General features: G+C 42.7%; 1 long non-coding RNA gene and 1 gene segment (V, D, J or C); one reads left to right on the plus strand and one right to left on the minus strand.

The window, feature by feature from the left end:
* LOC144293017 (T-cell receptor gamma chain C region 5/10-13-like) overlaps positions 1-7,338 on the minus strand; it is a 43,964-nt gene extending 36,626 nt beyond the window's left edge. Inside the window, 3 exon segments of the C gene segment in view lie at positions 2,097-2,099; positions 6,714-7,018; positions 7,115-7,338. Of these exon segments, the coding sequence occupies positions 2,097-2,099; positions 6,714-7,018; positions 7,115-7,157 (351 nt within the window).
* The window catches only part of LOC144293020 (uncharacterized), a 75,372-nt gene that overhangs the window by 2,420 nt on the left and 57,814 nt on the right, over positions 1-15,138 (plus strand). Inside the window, exon 2 of one of the 4 annotated variants that reach the window (XR_013360459.1) lies at positions 12,853-12,907. The exons of the other annotated variants lie outside the window; for them this stretch is intronic. This is a non-coding gene — a long non-coding RNA (uncharacterized LOC144293020). The remainder of the gene's footprint in view (positions 1-12,852; positions 12,908-15,138) is intronic. 4 annotated transcript variants of the gene reach the window in all.

Raw genomic sequence — 15,138 nt, forward strand, 5'->3', positions numbered from 1 at the left:
TGTCCGGCAATATGTTATCTTAAAACTTAAATATTTCATTTCAGTTTCTTTCTCTCACCAAGAGAGACATTTATGTATTTGAGATATAATGTATGGCATGAACTTTATATAATTTTTTTGTTTCTGAGGCAAACATTTTCACTTTTATTACCCGATCTTAAAAGGCCATTTTTAATGGTTTTATAGTATTCTATCTTTTGAATGCAGCATAAATTGTTTACCTCTTTCCATTATTCTAACATTAAACTTTTTACTTACTTTTCTAAGTCTCATATTGAAAAGCTGATATCACTTCTGTCTCCTGAGGACTGTTATCTGAAGACACGATAGTACAAAGTAAACTGCTCTTCCATACATGACATGAGAAAATGCATTTAGCAAAGATATTTTGAGAACCAAAATAGTAATGTAGCAAAGATGCATTCAGAAGCAGAATCCACGCATTCCTTTTGGAAAGAGTTGGTCTTCCCCATTGTTGTATTCCATTCAGATTTTGGCCTCCAATTTTCTTCCATAAAAAAATATAAGGGACTAGGAAGGTTCTGATCAGGCTCAAGAAAACAAGGGTCCCCCCACTGAGAAACAGTCAAGGTCATGAACAGTGTAGGTTAAAATGACCATCAAAGAACATGAGCCCAACTGAGGTGGGAGAAGGGCTGAAGGATCCCATGGAATTCCATCTCTTGTATGTCTGTCCTGTAAATCCCTCTTTCCCCTGAGGAGATCTCAAAGTTGAACACTAGACCATGGGGACTTCACTAGGGGACAGAGTGAATGAATATGTTGATGTTCATTGGGGAATTTATCCTTAAGGTGAGTAGCTCATATAGGAAAGTTGCAAGGAGAGATTGTATTCCCACAGAAGCCTACTGCAGATTCTATGGTTAGAAATAGACTTTTCACTGTCTTATGTTGAAAAGTCAATGGATAATTTATTGACATTTTACTTATTCTCTAAAATCAGGTCCTACACTTGTGCTTGAGCACATTGTAAGGATTTATGTCACTTAATGTTCACTATCTGTTCTGTCTCCATTGTGGGGGACAGTGCCTTGTTCCTTGTATTGTCCTGTAGTGAAGAAGTGGTTTTGTGGTTTAGTCTTGATTTCTGTGGAAATGAGAATGGTCTCTACTTGTCAGAACTTGCTTTATAAACATACTTTCTCAGTATAATAGTTTAAAATACTGCATATTCTATAAATATTAAGTTTCAGAAGAGCAAATATTTGGGGTATCTGGATACCTCAGCCAGTTAGCATCTGTCTCTTGATTTCTGCTCAGGTTATTATCATCACAAAGATTGAGCCCCACATCAGGCTTCTGCTGGGTGTGGATCTTGCATGAGATATTCTCTCTCCCTCTCCCTCTCCGATCCCCCCTCCAAAAAATGAGTTAATATTTAATGAGTACTTTTTATTGATAGATTTTTTTCCCTAAATGTTCTTCACCTTTTCAATCTTCACCTTTCAATCACATGATATGGAGGCTTGTAGTTTTCATTTGATAGGTCAGGACAGTGAGATATAGAGGAATGACATGTGATTCAAGGAACGTCTCAGGGCATGTGGATAAAGATCTTCCTAGAAGAAACTTAGAGAAAAAGGATAAAGATGAAGATAAAAGTCCCCATGAGCAGCTCACCATGAACAGCAGCTGTCTCCATGTGGGAAGGAGAGAAAAGATAGATCAATTCTACAAATGTGACAGGCTGGGTTTTAGTTGATATTATGAAAGTGGCATTCATTTCTCTACTTTGTTTTAATAAGAGTTAGAATTGTTTTACTACTGTACCCTTGTGTATTGTATTAAAGAACATCAAGAACACAGAATTGGATTCATCATAATACTGGTTCACAAAGCACTATCATCATTTATCTACTCAGAGATCTCATTATTCTATTCTACTTAGGTGATGATGACTTACTTCATTATTAAACAAATACTCAGAATCGCTGATTTAACTGAAAAACAAAAGCATTAGAAATAATCTATGTGGTTTTTTTCTACTAAGTGTATCAACTAGAAAAGCGCGAAGTTAATGATAATCTCTTAACACGTGTCCAGTTTCCTGTTTTGTTACTGAAGGAAAAGGGCACATCCTGTTCTGTTAGAGATGGGACCTTGGTGGCTTTGTGGAAAGTGAAATGAAAGGAACTAGACAAAATCTCCCAACTCTTCAATTTGCTTTACTACTTTGGGGGCAAATGCAACCCACTTATTTGACTGTCTGCTTAATTTCATTCTTTTGCTCCTCCAGATGGACAGTCTACCTCTCTTACCTTCCCCTGGGCATTAGGAAGTGGAACCTCATGGAGTGCACAGATGGTTTTCTTTATTCTCTGGTTTCTGTTTGGGAGCAGCCAATGGAAGCATCAGCAAGAGACTGGGAATTAGGAGCAGCATGAGCTTAGGGTTTTTTCCCTGAAAGGGGCCTGCATCTTCAGGGCCAACCTACAGTGCCATCTGTCCCCATACCCAGAGGTTTATGCTCAGGCACCAAGAGGTGCAGGTGAGAGATGCCATTCCATTTTATAACACTCTACCCACTGGAGGAATTTGTTTCTTTTTTCCCAGAACCCTGTACTGAGTGAAAATCTCAGTGAGGGTGACAATACATGAGAGACACCTAACTCTGGGAAACGAACAAGGGCTTGGAAATCTAGAGCCCAAGAAGAAATGCTTCTGTAGGTGACATGGTGATTGTTCTTTGAACTTCAATTTCCACTGGCCAATTTTCCATTGGAAACCAGAGCAGAGATTCCCATTACTGTAATCCACAGGGGTTAGGTGCCTGGGACACAGAGCAATGGGGAGAAAAGTGGAACACCAATACTGAGCAGGGAGTAGAAGATTTCCCAGAATCCAGTCATTGTGTCCCTCAGCATCCTTGCTTGTTCTTTGCCTGGTGGAGAAATCTCTGCCCCCAAAGCAGGGGACTCTCAGGATCCTACCTGAAAGTCTGCCTTCTTCTTGGTCTCCAGATGAATATTTGAGGCTGATTTTCTAACAACCTTCCCTGAATGGTAGCAGAGCACATTTTCAGGAAATAGAAATGACAAGCATCTTTGTTGAATAGAATTTTTTTGTGTGCTATTCTGCTTGAGATAATTTCATTCCTGCCTCTGTATCTAGACAAAAGAGACATAAAGAAAACCCAAAATGGAAAAGGCATTTATATAATTTGATGAAAGGACTGTAGATAAAATATTATTTCTTTCATCCTCAATTTACATGTTTGTAACACTTTCTGTTGAATACACACTTTTTCTTAAAAATATTTCTCATTTGTTAGATTAGTAACCCCATTTTTAAAATTTAAATTCAATTTGCCAACATATAGTATAACACTCAATGCTCATCCCATCAAGTGCCTGCCTTAGTGCCCATCATTCAGTTACCCCATCTCCTCATTCACCTCCCCTTCCCCAACCCTTTGTTTGTTTCCCAGAGTTAGGAGTCTCTCATGGTTTGTCTCCCACTCTAACTTTTACCCACTCAGTTTCCCTCCTTTCCCTTATAATCCCTTTCACTATTTCTTATATTCCATGTATCAGTGAAACCATATAATTGATGATTGTCTTCCAACGTTAGACACATTTCTAAACATCAGATTTCACACGTTGTATCTAAGTGCTCAATAATATGTAAGTTTTTAAATATTAAAAAAAAGTTTTTAAATATTAAATAACATGTGAATTCTTTTTAAAAATATATTTAAAAATAAAATTCCAAGCCATACAGGTTTTCTATGAGAAAATAAGCGTATGGAAGTAACATAGTAAAAGATCTCCTGATCCCAATGTTTAGGAGTGACCTCTTCAACTTGCGACCTTTCCTCTACCCAAGACTGTGTCCCTGAACCCACTCTGGGCCTGGAAAATAAAGAGCCCCAATACAAACAATCAACATGGATTTCCAAGTGTACCCAGAAATTTTTAGATTTGTGATTTTTAGAAGGTGACTCTGAGGTTACAGACATGACATTTTACATAGTACTAACATGTGTGATCAGTTGGTAATGGATGATACAACTATGAAAACAATGGTTTTTATATGTTCTTAGACTTTACTCAGCATTAACTTCAAAATGTAACGTTGCTTCCATTACTCAAAACCATTGTGTCAGGTGTCCCGGCGTTTCATTGCATTTGTATCTTTGGGGTAAATCCTCAACAGTGCAATTGCTGGGTCATAGGGCAGGTATATTTTTAACTGTTTGAGGAACCTCCACACAGTTTTCCAGAGTGGCTGCACCAGTTCACATTCCCACCAACAGTGTATGAGCTCATTCATTTGGGGAATATAAATAATAGTGAAAGGGAATATAAGGGAAGGGAGAAGAAATGTGTGGGAAATATCAGAAAGGGAGACAGAACGTAAAGACTGCTAACTCTGGGAAATGAACTAGGGGTGGTAGAAGGGGAGGAGGGCGGGGGGTGGGAGTGAATGGGTGATGGGCACTGGGGGTTATTCTGTATGTTAGTAAATTGAACACCAATAAAAATAAATTAAAAAAAAAAACCATTGTGTCTCACTCACCTTAGGAGTGAAATAAATGAGTTGAGCCCAAACCATCAGGATATTTCAAGTATCCATCTATAACAAAATCCCCTACCCACGAGGTAATGTGAGTCCCTCTCTAATAGTCAAAATATCAATCTCAGTTAAACAGACAATAGATCTGCCACTGGAATCAGTGCTGTACATTCTAAAGAAATGCTTTTAGTGTTTTCATGACTTAGCTGTTTAAACAACCATTTAATTAGCAAACATTTCCTGAGGACAGGAGGGCTGTGTGTACCCAAGGTATCTTTGGGGAAGCTCACCTTATGCACAGGGAGAAAGGCGGGGGAAGGAAATGACTCCAAATCTGGACTTGTTTTTCCCTCCATATATGGGTTGTTTGCTCCATGCACAAGGTCAGTGTCCTATCAGGAGGTAACTCAAAGGCACTATGGAACCATGTTAAAAACTAAGATTTACATTGACTTGGGATGACTTCTCATGACAATGTCTTCATATTTAGCTAATTTCTCTCTAACCAAACGGTAATAGGTTACCAGGTCTCAGATCACTGCCCTGTGGAGTAAGGCACTGAGAGGAAAGGGTTCAGTTGCATAGGTAATGGGGAGGATAAATGAAGGAACATTCTCAGAACAGAACAAAGGTAAATTTCTGCCCCTCCCCTACAACCTCTTCCTGCACATACTGGAGGTCTTAGCCTTAACCCAGGCCTTCAGTAGAGGGTTGAAGTGTTGGTTGGGCTCTTGTACAGACATGCCTATCTTAAATACAAATCTCTCACCACAAAAGCAGAGGCTCAGAGAGATAAATGGGGAGTTAGTGAATCTGAGGGACCAATTTCCTTCAGATCATGTAGACTTTCCTTACAGTAATCATTTTCACCAATGCAATTTGCATTTTACATAAAATTTGAATTTTCAAATGAAAATGCATTTAATTCAATTAGACTTTCTCGCAGAGCTTTTTCTTTTCCCCACATACTGCCACAGAGGTATTCCTAGAGAATCAGTAATATGGCTCTTCTTTTCTTTTTCCTTCATTCTTTTTTCTTTCTCAAGAAGTTGACTAATTTTATAAGAAGTTAGTAAGTATAGTGATATCTTATTGATACAATTTTGGTTTGATACAGAAATCAGTCACACAACTGTGGCAGTTAAACCACCTCATTTTACAGAGCAGAGAACAGAGGTCCAGGGAATATAGACCAAATCATATGGAGTAGCATTCAAGCAGAAGCAGAAGGTGGAGGTCCCCAGGTCTCACCCAGGGCTGATGCATCAACCTCCCTGAGGATCATGTCCCCTCACAGGAGTTGAGCCCCAGACATGCCAGTGCACGAAGGTGCTGAGAAGTTAGCCCTCAGCTTCCTGAGCCTCTGCTCCCTGACTCTCCACTGCAAGTAACTAGTAGGGGGCAGGGCAGCAACATAGAAACTGGAATCAGGAGGTGACTCCCAGTCTGAGCCTTCAAACATTTTGTGGTAAATCTCCAGAGTCTTTCACTCTTGAAATGATTTATTTGCACCATATTTCATTCCCACATTCTTCACGCAGGTGGTCAGATTCTTCCATCACCAGTCTGTCACAGCTCTGTTCAGTAGAAATAAATACAAATCACAAATGGAGACAAACATTTTCATACTGCTGCATTTTTAAAAGGCTAAAGAAACAAATGAAATTCTAGCATTGCTTTTATTTACTGTGAGATATCCAAAATAGTATTTCAACATCTAATCAGTATAGATATTACTAAGAAAATATTTCATCATTTTTTATAGTCTCCAGAACATGGTTTGTATGGTACACAAGTAGCCATCTCAGCTTGGACTAGTGCACTAGCTACATTTCAAGTGGTCAGTACCCACCTGTGACTAATGGCTACTACATCGAGCAGCACGGATTCTACTCCAAATGCTTCAGAAACATTGCCCCTGACAATCTTTAGAAAAGTCCCCCCAGGCTGGACAGCTTCCTGGGTCTGAGCCAACCTGAGTATCAGGGGCTCCTTAGCCTCCAGGGTTATATAGAGTGGACCCAAGAAGGGGGCACCTGCCAGATGCTGGGGTCCTAAGGCCTAACCCCAAGGTAACTCCAGGGACCCAGAGCCAGGGGAAGGTGCCAGGTATGGAGGGCCCTAGGTTATGGAGACCTTTTTGCACAGGGGCCAGGGCAGCAGGAGTGGCTGTGCGCTTCCCAGGCAGCGCAGTAGTACACGCCCTCATCACTCTTCTCCAGTTTCTGCAACAACAGGTTACAGCTGTAACTGTTCCTGCCTTTCTTGGCGTTGACTTTGTCTGCTTTCACGAATATATCCCTCTGCACATACGACCTGGACATGTCTAGGTAGAGGAGCCTCTTGGGGGCTGTATCCTCCTTGTGGAAGTACCAGTGGATGTAGCTCACCGAGGTATCCACTGTGCACGGCAGGGTGGCCAAGGTGCCCAAGCGCCCCACGACCACAGGAGTCTGCTCCAGCTTGAGCCCCGCTGCACCACCTGAAAGAGGGAGAGAGGGATAGCAGTGAGACAGGGATGGCCAGGAGACTCAGGGCATCCCCCACACCCTGCATTGTGGAGGGAGTCAGGACTTACCGGGAAACAGAAGGACACACAGGACAGCAAGGGAACTCAGCATGGTTCAGGTTCCTGCCTGGTGGAGAGAAGCCCAGGCGGACCTGGGAGACTACTCCGATGGATGGCAGAGGGCAGGTTAGATCTGAGCCTCAGCTTCCCTGAGGCACCTGCAGGTACTAGTAATAGAGAAGCTGGAGAGTGGGAGGTGCCAGAGGGCAGGGACAGGTCTGACCACAGTGGGGGAGGGAACATCAGTGCTCAGGGTGCTGAAAAACACTGAGCAATGTTGGTGCATGACAGCACCAGTGAGAACAGCAATCCTTGATTGGACATCCACTACATCTGAGCACCACACTAATTGGTTTCTGTTCATTGTTTGATTAAATCTTGAAATTCATCCTGTGGGATGAATGCTACTTCCCTCAATTTAGAAATGGGGAAATTCTGGTTGGTATTTTAAGTACCTTTCCAAGACTGCATGTCTACTGGGTATTGGGTGGGGAGGTTCCCAGGTCTGGCTGGGGACGACTCTCAAGCCTCAATTGGCCACTTGATACTAACGGGAATGTGTGTGCAGCCTGCTTGGGAGGCAGGACAAGCACAGAGCTCTCTGCTGAAAAGACAGCAGGTTCCTTGAGCTAGCATTGGAGAATTTCTCCCAGAGATCTCACTGGAGGACTTAAATGTCCTAACATAATGTGATAGCTGTGTAGTCTTGGGCAAGCTGTTTCTACTCCTTTTCCTCATATGTCAAAAGGAACCTCATTAGGTTGCATGCAGTGTGAACAGGGAAGGAGAGCAAAGCATATAGTTTGTCCCAGATGCATAGAAAATGCTCAAGAAGTGTTGGGGTCTTATCTTAAACCTGGACTGGTTGCAATAGGTGATGGGGCCTCATAGTGTAGAATTATGAAAAATCAGATGTGTGTGTGTGTGTGTGTGTGTGTGGCCAAAGGAAGAAGATTGCATTGACCCAGGGGTAGTGCAGACAGGGGCAGAGTGGGGGAGACTGGGAGCTGCAGTTCTAGGGTCAGGTCCTCAGAAATGGTAAAGGCAGGGTGTCAGGAAGGGTCAGCTGAGGACTGCATCTGAAATGAAGCTTTGAGAAGTCAAGGTAGCATTGACTTCCAACTGAAATGAAGTTTCCTTTTCTCTTATCCCAAGTATAAAAAGATCTCCTTGGTGTAGTTTTGGTAATTAATTAGGCTAATGCTAGCCCACCAGCCTGGAAGGAGAAGACAGTGGGGATGGCCAGGAAGCAGACTCGGGGGACAGGGAGACTTGGGTTCTTCAGTACCCAGTACCAGACCCAGCTCCTGACCTCCTCCTCCTGATAAAAACTGAAAGGCAGATATGCTGAGCTATAGCCAAGATTCAAGGCTCATGTGTCTCCAAATGCAGGCTCTGAGGTTGTGCTGAGCTGATGAACTGGTGACTAGAATACTCTGCTACAATAATGTTCCAGGCTCATTATTCAGGCCCTCAGCAGGTGTCTAGGGCAGCTGTGCTAAAATGTTAAGATGAAACGCTGGGACACCTGCACCCCGAAGTTTATAGCAGCAATGTCCACAATAGCCAAACTGTGGAAGGAGCCTCGGTGTCCATTGAAAAGATGAATAGATAAAGAAGATGTGGTCTATGTATACAATGGAATATTCCTCAGCCATTAGAAAAGACAAATACCCACCATTTGCTTCAACATGGATGGAACTGGAGGGTATTATGCTAAGTTAAATAAGTCAATTGGAGAAGGACAAACATTATATGGTCCCATTCATTTGGGAAACATAAATAATAGTGAAAGGGAATAGAAGGGAAGGGAGAAGAAATGGGTAGGAAATATCAGAAAGGGAGACAGAACATAGAGACTCCTAACTCTGGGAAACGAACTAGGGATGGTGGAAGGGGAGGAAGGTGGGGGGTGGGGGTGAATGGGTGATGGGCACTGAGGGGGGCACTTGACGGGATGAGCACTGGGTGTTATTCTGTATGTTGGCAAATTGAACACCAATAAAAAATAAATTTATTATTAAAAAACAAAAAAAGTAAAAAATAAAATGTTAAGTGGAAAAGAGAGTGACAATGGGGGTGACATCTGCACAGCAGAACGACATGTGGAAAGACTCTCAATATAGAGAGTGAGCAATGTGGTTGAGAATGTGGGTGAACTCTTTTCTTCCTGCTCTCTCCCATTCTAGAGAAAAATCTAATCTAATCTCACCAATTAGATTATCTTACTTTTGGGAAGAAAATCCACAACTTCTTTTTTCTTTTATGAAAATAAATTTTATTTCTCATTGTCAGCCTTCAAAACTCTGTTTCTCTCAATTACTGTTGATATTTGTCTTCAAACATTGCTGACATTAAAGGCTCAACACCTGTTGGCCACGATCAGCCTTAATGTATAAAGAGTCTGCCCCAAACCTTCAACCAAACAAGCTAGCTCCTGGGTGTGTCAATCAAAAAAAGTGAAACAATTTAGTCTGTAGAGTGTGGTGTGCTTTATCCAAAGAAGAACAATCCATGGATTGGGGAGTTCAGGGCCTCACAAGCAGTGGAGCACTCTGCCTCAGGGATTCAGGGCATGAGGGAGTTTTATCCTTAGAAGCAGCCCAGAGGGAACAGGCAGGATGAGCTAGGAGGTCAGGGATTTCCTCACAAGGCTGGCAGGTCAGTCAGGGATTGAAGAGAGAGTATTTGAGTTAGGCTGATTGCTTGAGGGTACATATCTGATCTTATAGATTGTTGGTGTTTGGAGCCTGGCTGGCTGGGATAGTCTGTTTTTGGTCAAGGGCAGCATTTACAGGGACAGGAGAGTTCCCTAAATTTCAGTTTGCTGGCTTGACACCCTAGAGTATAGAAGGTCCATGCTGGGCCTGGAAATGCATTTGAACAGGTGATAATTGCTTTCCTGTCCTCTACTTCTCTTCCTGCTGCAGTGTATCTGTGCTCTTCCTTACATGGCACTAAAAGATCATATTTGTTAAAAATTGCACAATTTTAAAAAGTAATATGAAAAACCTTTTGAACGGGTCACAGATAATAGCCTTATGAGGTGTTAGGGAGATCTGAGCAAGAACCCCCTGGTCTCCAGAAGAGAGAAATCAGGTGGCTCTTGAGGGAGCAGAACTTCCTGTCCTCCCAGGTCATCCTGCTGCTGCCATGAATACAACTGCTCTGATGGCCCCAGACTTCAGCTCCAGGGGAGAGGCAGGTGGGTCAGAGCAGGTGTGGACTCAGGCTGACCCTGTGCAAAGAGCCAGGTGATGAAGCTTGGACATTTTCCTTTAACCTCTGAGAGGCTTGCCTGCTTTCCCCGACCTGGGACAGCTCCCTTCTGGCCATGGGAGCGTCTGAGATCTAATCCAGTTTGACTTCTTCACTAGGTCACAGGAAATAAATTGGATGCACATGTGATGTCAACGCTTAGTAAACTGGACAAGCCCAGAAAACTCACAACAGGAAAGCCATTGATATGTTTTGATGAGAGAACTCTCTATAAAATAGTCTCGCTTTTATATTCAATTTACATGTTTATAATACTTTGTGTTGAATACACACTTTTTCTTAAAAATATGTTTCATTTGTTAGATTATTAACCCCATTTTAAAAACATATCATAGGTAGTATCCTGGACATTCACACTTCACTACAGAATCACAGAAGTTTAGACACTTAAAAATGAAAATGAAAGCCTCATTCCAGAAACCTCATTTTTTTCCCCAGAAGCCTCATTAATTCTCATCTTTAAAGATGAGAAAACAGCTTCCCAAAGCAGGTGACTCATTCAATATGACAGGACCACGAGCAGCTGAGGCAGGATTCGAGCCCCCATGCCCTCCTCTCCATTGTGCACACCTCTCATTGAGCGGACCTGGCATTTCAAATTCAGTCACTACATGCAGAGCACCCACCACGTGTCAGGGATGGGGCCAGGTCCCTTTTTCAAACATAAATTTCAATTTTGGAATTCTTGAAAATATTAAAATTCTGTGAGACACATTAGTATTCTCAGTCAACAGATGATGACGGGCCACTTGAACATTCCCCACATTGACCTTTTTAAAATAGCTTAACAAATGTGATCATCATTAAATGGGCTTATTAGAAGAAAGTAGGATCAGTTATGTTGGTCTTCATTTGACTCTGCTCAGTAGATATACAGAAATGTGTGTGAGTGTGTGTAAGTGTATACGTGTGCTCACAGAAAATTAATTTGCTAGATAATGTCTTTTTCTCTTCAAGGAAAAAAGGCAGCCTCACATAGGGTTGCCAGATTTAATGGAAAAATAAGTACGAAGTGCTATGCAATATTGGAACACAAACTAAATTATTTGTTATTTGTCTGAAATAATTCAGGGAAATGCAAATCAAATCCACAAGGAGGTATAGTCTCACAGTTGTTAGAATGACTATTATCAGGGCTCCTGGGTGGCTCAGTCGGTTAAGATCTGCCTTCAGCTTAGGTCATGATCACAGGGTCCTGGGATCCAGTCAGGCATCATGTTCCCTGCTCAAGGGGGAGTCTACTTCTCCCTCCGCTCCTGCCTCTGCTTGTGCTCCCTTTCAAATAAACAAATAATTTTTTTAAAAAATGGCTATCATTAAAGAGAACAGTAATCTCAAGTGCCTTCACAGAGGCTGGGAAGTAAGGAAGCGCAGGGACACTGGCTGACTGTCCTGTGCTCAAGAACCCCATGTGCAGGGGACAGGAGGCTGCCCCAGGAGCAGCTCTGAGAGCAGACTATCCCAGGCAACCTCACTATCTTGGAGTCCCAGGAAATCCATACTGGCACATGAGTCTCATGTTTTTGGACTTTTTAAAAAGATTTTATTTATTTATTCATGAGAGACACACAGAGAGAGGCAGAGACATAGGCAGAGAGAGAAACAGGCTCCCTGCGGGGGAGCTGGATGTGGGACTCAATCCTAGGACTCTGAGATTACGCCCTGAGCCAAAGGCTCAGCTGCTAAGTCACCCAAGTGCCCCTCATGTTTTTGGACTTAAGAAAGTATAAAACTGCCATCACACTAGAGTTCAAATATTTTTTCCTTTTTTTTAGAAGATTTCATTTATTTATTTGACAGAGCGATAGAGCCTGAGAGCACGAGCTGTGGGGAATAGCAGGGAAGAGGGAGAAGCAGGCTCCCCACTGAGCAGGGCCCTGGGATCATGACCTAAGCCTAATGCAGATGCTTAGCCAACAGAGCTATGCAGGTGCCCTGGAAAAAGAATTCTCAAAACAAACAAGTAATTAGAGAAATCTCCTCCACCAGAATGCTAGAAAAAAATTTAAAGCTACAGCACAGAATGGAGTGTACTCTTGCTACTAGATTTTATTCATAGGCACAGGGTCCCCTAGAGACAGTGTGGGGAGTGAGAGGGAGAGAGAAAAATCTTAAATTTCATCCTCTGGGCCTATTGTTAGTGGTGATTATGACTCACTGATATTTACGTATTTTTTAAAAATTTATGTTGACAACATTAGGCAGAAAAATGTCAGTGTAAGGGAAAAATGCAAATATATAATTTTTTAAAAGATTTTATTTATTTATTCATGAGAGACAGAGGGGGGAGCAGAGGGAGAAGCAGATTCCACACAGGGAACCCGACGTGGGACTCGATCCTGGGTCTCCAGGATCACGCCCTAGGCTGAGGCAGCGCTAAACCGCTGAGCCACCCAGGCTGCCCACAAATACACAATTTTTAAAGATTAGTAAAAACTCTGATCTATCATTTGAATTCATGTCTCTAGGTATTACCCCTTTTTAGATACCACCGAAAAAGGGGAAAGCCATATGAATCCAGAGGTGAGTACCCCAGCATCTATATTATGGTATTAAACACCACTTCCTACTCCAAGTCCCAGGGCTCAGCTGAGAAATGATGGCAAAGAGAAATCACACAGTCATAAAGGAACCGACCACCTTCCTGCCCGTCCCCACACGGACCATGTCCCAGGCTAGCACGGGCCTTACCAATGGCAGCTCTTCCTGAGGGAATTATTACCACCCTGAGTGCAGGAGAGGTTAGAGAAAAGTCGAGAATGAGGAAATCACCCCTGTGCACCCCCAAGGAGATCCTGGGTGCAGACAAGGGTCATCAGGGGCTCCCAGCTCCTGCCCTGGCTCTGGTGCTGCTCCTGCTGGCCCCCCCACATCCCTCTCCCCCTGTTTTCCCCCCTCAGGCCCTCTGTCCCCACGGTTGTGTCCACACTCCTCTCTGTCTCACGTCTATTGCCATCCTTCCCTCTGTGTCCTTGTCTCTCCATCTCCCGTTCCAGCTGGGTCTCCTTGTCCTGCTTTATTTCTCTCTCTCTCCCCTCTGGCTCCCCCATCTCCCCCTCCTCCCCTCCCCATCTGTCTCTGTACTCCCGTCTCCCTATGTCTGTCTGTCCATCTCTACTACCTAGTTCCTTTATTTACATCTCTCTTTTCTCCATTACCTTCTATCCCTATCCCTCCACCTCTTTCCCTGCTCACAGCACCTACTGTAAAGTCTATGTTATTCCATCTGAGTCATTTCTCTGGCTTCTGATGACCACATTCTGTTGCTCTCAGCGCTCTCCTCACATGAGCCTCTTGTGTCCATCGTCCCTTTCTTCTCTCTGGTCCTTTTGTCTGGTCTCCTGGGGCCTGTAGGACACCGGCCTGTGGGTCTGTGCTCCCTATGGTGGCGGGATGGGTGCAAGCTCACAATGTACATTTACTCCTTTGGCTTCTCCTGCTGATCGCACCTGCCCTATGGAAGTCTGCTTGGATATTTTCTCCCTCTGCCCCTTCCCCTGCTCTCTCTCTCTAAAATAAATAAATAAATCTTTAAAAAATAAAAGCAGATTAAAACACAAAACCATAGAGTCAGATGAAATGCAGATATGAACCAGCAGAAAATCTCTTTCTCACTCAGGAGAACCTCAAACAAGTATTAAATTTTGCACACCTCATTATGAGGGTTATTTTATGGAGTTTTTTATATGTCATAGGACTTGTTCTTTTAAAAAACGGAAGTTCATATTTAATTGAGCATTTTGCATAGCTTTTATTGTTCTAATAAGAGTTCTCAGTAGTGATGTGTTTACTTAATTAGAAGTTCAGAGCGGCAGGATAAACAGGAGGAATCCCACCTTAGACATTCTTCTTCAAGCTCCCAGGTCTGAATCCACTGGCTTCCTGCCTCTGACTTGTACTCCCACCTAGTGGTGGTTGGGAGCATTTCCATTTCATTGGGCTCCGGAGTTGATCTGGAACAAACCTGGTCAGGGTGCTCTGCTGGGAAGCTGCTTTGTTCAAGACAAAATGCAAGTGTGTAGTAGGAGAGAAGGAGTGTTCAAAGTGACTTACTTTATTGTATTATATTTTCATTGGCTGAACCTTCAAGTTAGGAAAGAATTATAATTAAAAACTGTTATTGGAATTAAAAACTGTGCCTAGAAAAGAAGATTCAACTCTAAAGCACTGTTGGCTCATGAGGCCAGTGGTTGAAAATTAAACAGAACAGGCGTCTGTGCTTCTGCTGCCCTGGGACTGATGCGGCGCTGGTTGGCCCCTGGTGGAGAAGAGGGCATCTGGGGGCTGCTTGCCTTCTCCTGACTTTCTCCTGCACCTAGTGTGGTGCTGGCACAGAGTACATTTATAGCTGTGGAAGGAATGGATGAAAGGAAGAGAAATAAATCAGAGTCACCAAAAATTAAAATGTTAGCATTTTTCCTTCTAAAGGAATGGCTTGACTTTTAGTATCTTAGAGATTTGGAAAATTAGCACCTTTTGTTAGATACTTTGAAAGATATACAGGTGGTTTGTTTGCAGGTTTGCTTGTATGTCCTGCTTACCTGTTTATTCAGTGGAAGGAAGGAAGAAGCATAATTGAGGCTGTCAGACTATTGAGATGAAAGTGTTTTACATGGTCAGACAGCCAAAGTGAATCCATTGTGATCCCGAGGAAAAGGTAGTTTGTCACCTCCTGACTCATGGGAAGACTAATTTAAAGTGAAGAATAGCTCAGTTGCATGATATAATCTGTGCCAAGCAAGTCTCAATGAAGG

This window comes from Canis aureus, chromosome 21, assembly GCF_053574225.1.
Source record: "Canis aureus isolate CA01 chromosome 21, VMU_Caureus_v.1.0, whole genome shotgun sequence".
Classification (NCBI taxonomy): domain Eukaryota; kingdom Metazoa; phylum Chordata; class Mammalia; order Carnivora; family Canidae; genus Canis; species Canis aureus.